Source organism: Pezoporus wallicus, unplaced genomic scaffold (assembly GCF_028554395.1).
Source record: "Pezoporus wallicus isolate ANWC-B61680 ecotype Strahan unplaced genomic scaffold, APGP_CSIRO_Pwel_v1 contig_14093, whole genome shotgun sequence".
NCBI classification, from domain to species: Eukaryota; Metazoa; Chordata; class Aves; order Psittaciformes; family Psittacidae; genus Pezoporus; species Pezoporus wallicus.
In genome coordinates this window covers 1-4,888 of record NW_026639523.1, presented here as the reverse complement: position 1 = coordinate 4,888, position 4,888 = coordinate 1, and the positions used below count along the sequence as shown (strand labels likewise).

At 47.8% G+C, this 4,888-nt stretch overlaps 1 protein-coding gene across 1 annotated transcript; it reads right to left on the bottom strand.

Moving 5' to 3' along the window:
* Positions 1–116: 116 nt before the first annotated feature.
* On the bottom strand, positions 117–4,662 carry LOC130602179 (FACT complex subunit SPT16-like; the record flags this gene model as incomplete). The annotated part of the gene is made up of 2 exons (XM_057414789.1): positions 117–287; positions 4,570–4,662. Coding segments are annotated over 2 exons (264 nt in total), but the record flags the coding sequence as incomplete, so codon positions are not given.
* Between the last annotated feature and the right edge of the window lie 226 nt (positions 4,663–4,888).

Sequence of the window (4,888 nt, the reverse complement as noted above, 5' to 3'; positions counted from 1 at the left end):
GAGCCCCATTTCCCCCCATAGAGCCCCATTTCCCCCCCCCATAGAGCCCCATTTACCCCCCCACAGAGCCCCATTTCCCCCCCCCCGAGCCCCATTTCCCCCCCGTTGCCCCCCACCTTCTCCCTGACGAGCAGGCTGATGGTGGGGACCCCGTTGCCCCCCTCGGCCCCCTTGCCCGGGGCCACCTGCTTCAGGAACTCCACCTTCTTCTTGCTGGCCAGGAGCAGGATGCGCTGGGCGCAGAACACCATGATGGTGTCGGTCAGCTCGTAGCCAAAGAGCCACGTCTGGGGGGGGAGAGAGAAAACGCCATGAAACGGACCCAAAATGGGATGAAACGGACCCAAAACGGGCTGAAATGGACCAAAAATGGGATGAAACGGACCCAAAATGGGATGAAACGGACCCAAAACGGGCTGAAATGGACCCAAAATGGGATGAAACGGACCCAAAACGGGCTGAAATGGACCCAAAACGGGCTGAAATGGACCAAAAATGGGATGAAACGGACCCAAAACGGGCTGAAATGGACCCAAAACGGGCTGAAATGGACCAAAAATGGGATGAAATGGACCCAAAATGGGCTGAAACGGACCCAAAACGGGCTGAAATGGACCCAAAATGGGGGAAATGGACCCAAAATGGGATGAAACGGACCCAAAATGGGATGAAACGGACCCAAAACGGGCTGAAATGGACCAAAAATGGGATGAAACGGACCCAAAATGGGATGAAACGGACCCAAAATGGGATGAAATGGACCCAAAATGGGCTGAAATGGACCCAAAATGGGATGAAACGGACCCAAAACGGGCTGAAATGGACCCAAAATGGGCTGAAATGGACCAAAAATGGGATGAAACGGACCCAAAATGGGATGAAACGGACCCAAAACGGGCTGAAACGGACCCAAAATGGGCTGAAACGGACCCAAAATGGGCTGAAATAGACCCAAAATGGGCTGAAACAGACCCAAAATGGGCTGAAAATGACCCAAAATGGGCTGAAAATGACCCAAAATGGGATGAAAATGACCCAAAATGGGCTGAAACGGACCCAAAACCGCCTGAAACGGAGCCAAAATGGGGGAAATGGACCCAAAATGGGGGAAATGGACCCAAAATGGGGGGAATGGAGCCAAAATGGGATGAAATGAACCCAAAATGGGGGAAATGGACCCAAAACTGCCTGAAACGGACCCAAAATGGGCTGAAACGGAGCCAAAATCAGCTAAAATGGACCCAAAATGGGGGGAAATAGACCCAAAACCCGCTGAAACGGACCCAAAACTGCCTGAAATGGACCCAAAATGGAGAGAAATGGACCCAAAATGGGGGGAATGGAGCCAAAATGGGCTGAAATGGACCCAAAATAGGGGGAAATGGACCCAAAATGGGGGAAATGGACCCAAAATGGGGGGAAATGGACCCAAAATGGGGGAAATGGACCCAAAATGGGCTGAAATGGACCCAAAATGGGGGAAATGGACCCAAAATGGAGAGAAATGGACCCAAAATAGGGGGAAATGGACCCAAAATGGGGGGAAATGGACCCAAAATGGGCTGAAATGGACCCAAAATGGGCTGAAATGGACCCAAAATGGGCTGAAATGGACCCAAAATGGAGAGAAATGGACCCAAAATAGGGGGAAATGGACCCAAAATGGGGGGAAATGGACCCAAAATGGGCTGAAATGGACCCAAAATGGGCTGAAATGGACCCAAAATGGGGGGAATGGAGCCAAAATGGGGGGAAATGGACCCAGAATGGGGGAAATGGACCCAAAATGGGGGAAATGGACCCAAAATGGGGGGAAATGGACCCAAAATGGGGGAAATGGACCCAAAATGGGGGAAATGGACCCAAAATGGGGGAAATGGACCCAAAATGGGCTGAAATGGACCCAAAATGGGCTGAAATGGACCCAAAATGGGGGAAATGGACCCAAAATGGGGGGAAATGGATCCAAAATGTGGGAAATGGACCCAAAATGGGGGGAATGGACCCAATGGACCCCAAAATGGGCTGAAATGGACCCAAAATGGGGGAAATGGATCCAAAATGGGGGGAAATGGACCCAAAATGGGGGGAAATGGACCCAAAATGGGGGAAATGGACCCAAAATGGGGGAAATGGACCCAAAATGCCTGAAATGGACCCAAAATGGGGGAAATGGATCCAAAATGGGGGGAATGGACCCAAAATGGGGGAAATGGACCCAAAATGGGGGAAATGGACCCAAAATGGGGGAAATGGACCCAAAATGGGGGAAATGGACCCAAAATGGGGGAAATGGACCCAAAATGGGGGGAAATGGACCCAAAATGGGGGAAATGGACCCAGAATGGGGGAAATGGACCCAAAATGGGGGAAATGGACCCAAAACTGCCTGAAACGGACCCAAAATGGGCTGAAACGGAGCCAAAATGGGGGAAACGGACCCAAAATGGGGGAAACGGACCCAAAATGGGGGAAACGGACCCAAAATGGGGGAAACGGACCCAAAATGGGGGAAATGGACCCAAAATGGGGGGAAACGGACCCAAAATGGGGGAAATGGACCCAAAATGGGGGAAATGGACCCAAAATGGGGGAAATGGACCCAAAATGGGGGAAATGGACCCAAAATGGGGGAAATGGACCCAAAATGGGGGAAATGGACCCAAAATGGAGAGAAATGGACCCAAAATGGGGGAAATGGACCCAAAATGGGGGAAATGGACCCAAAATGGGGGAAATGGACCCAAAATGGGGGAAATGGACCCAAAATGGGGGAAATGGATCCAAAATGGGGGAAATGGACCCAAAATGGGGAGAAATGGACCCAAAATGGGGGAAATGGATCCAAAATGGGGGAAATGGACCCAAAATGGGGGGAAATGGACCCAAACAAAATGATGTTTTTCCACCCAAAGTGCTGCTTTTTGCCCAAACCTTGTGTTTTTCACCCAAAAAGATGATTTTTTTGGCCCAAATCTAGCGGTTTTCCCCCCAAAGTGGTGTTTTTTTACCCATAAACCATGGGGTTTTACCCCAAAATGGTGTTTTTCCCCAAAAAATGACAGCTTTTGCCCCAAAATGGTGGGGTTTTGCCCCAAAATGACATTTTTGGCCCCAAAATGCTGTTTTTAACCCCAAAATGACGTTTTTCCCCCCAAATGGTGTGGGTTTTGACAGAAAACGATGACTTTTTTGCCCCAAAATGACGGTTTTTGACCCAAAAATGATGTTTTTTTCCCTTAAATGTCTTTTTTTGCCCCAAAATGAAGTCCCCCCCCCCCCCCCCCCCAAATGACGGTTTTTGCCCAAAAAATGTCATTTTTTTTGCCCCTAAAATGATGTTTTTTGCCCCAAAAGGTCTTTTTTCCCCAAAAAAATCATTTTTTTTTCCCCAAAAAAGCTGTTGTTTTGCCCAAAACTGTCATTTTTTTCCCCCAAAACCTGTTGTTCTGCCCAAAACTGTCATTTTTTCCCCCAAAAAGCTGTTGCTTTGCCCAAAACTGTCATTTTTTGCCCCAAAAAGCTGTTGTTCTGCCCAAAACTGTCATTTTTTGCCCCAAAGAGGTGATTTTTGCCCAAAACTGTCATTTTTTGCCCCAAAAAGCTGATTTTTGCCCAAAGCTGTCATTTTTTGCCCCAAAAAGCTGATTTTTGCCCAAAACTGTCATTTTTTCCCCCAAAAAGCTGTTGTTTTGCCCAAAACCTCCCTTTTTTCCCCCAAAGAGGTGATTTTTGCCCAAAACTGTCATTTTTTCCCCAAAAAGCTGTTGTTTTGCCCAAAACTGTCATTTTTTTCCCCCAAAACCTGTTGTTCTGCCCAAAACTGTCATTTTTTCCCCCAAAAAGCTGTTGCTTTGCCCAAAACTGTCATTTTTTTCCCCAAAAAGCTGATTTTTGCCCAAAACTGTCATTTTTTGCCCCAAAGAGGTGATTTTTGCCCAAAACTGTCATTTTTTGCCCCAAAAAGCTGTTGTTTTGCCCAAAACTGTCATTTTTTCCCCCAAAGAGGTGATTTTTGCCCAAAACTGTCATTTTCTTCCCCAAAAAGCTGATTTTTGCCCAAAACTGTCATTTTTTGCCCCAAAAAGCTGATTTTTGCCCAAAACTGTCATTTTTTGCCCCAAAGAGGTGATTTTTGCCCAAAACTGTCATTTTTTGCCCCAAAAAGCTGTTTTTTGCCCAAAACTGTCATTTTTCCCCCAAAGAGGTGATTTTTGCCCAAAACTGTCATTTTTTGCCCCAAAAAGCTGATTTTTGCCCAAAACTGTCATTTTTTGCCCCAAAGAGGTGATTTTTGCCCAAAACTGTCATTTTTTGCCCCAAAAAGCTGATTTTTGCCCAAAACTGTCATTTTTTGCCCCAAAGAGGTGATTTTTGCCCAAAACTGTCATTTTTTGCCCCAAAAAGCTGATTTTTGCCCAAAACTGTCATTTTTTGCCCCAAAGAGGTGATTTTTGCCCAAAACTGTCATTTTTTGCCCCAAAGAGGTGATTTTTGCCCAAAACTGTCATTTTTTGCCCCAAAGAGGTGATTTTTGCCCAAAACTGTCATTTTTTGCCCCAGCCTCACCTGCAGCGCCGTGGATTTGGCGTACACGACCTCCTCGTCCACCCCCACGGCCACCACGATGGCGTCCACGCCGCCCAGCTCCTCCTCCCCCCGCTGGGGGGAAACGGTGGGGGTCAGAGACCCATAGAGACCCATAGGGACCCATAGAGACCCATAGGGAACCATAGAGACCCATAGAGACCCATAGAGACCCATAGGGACCCACAGAGACCCATAGAGACCCATAGAAAACCATAGGGACCCATAGAGATCCATACAGAACCCATAGGGACCCATAGGGACCCACAGAGACCCATAGAGACCCATACAGAACCCATAG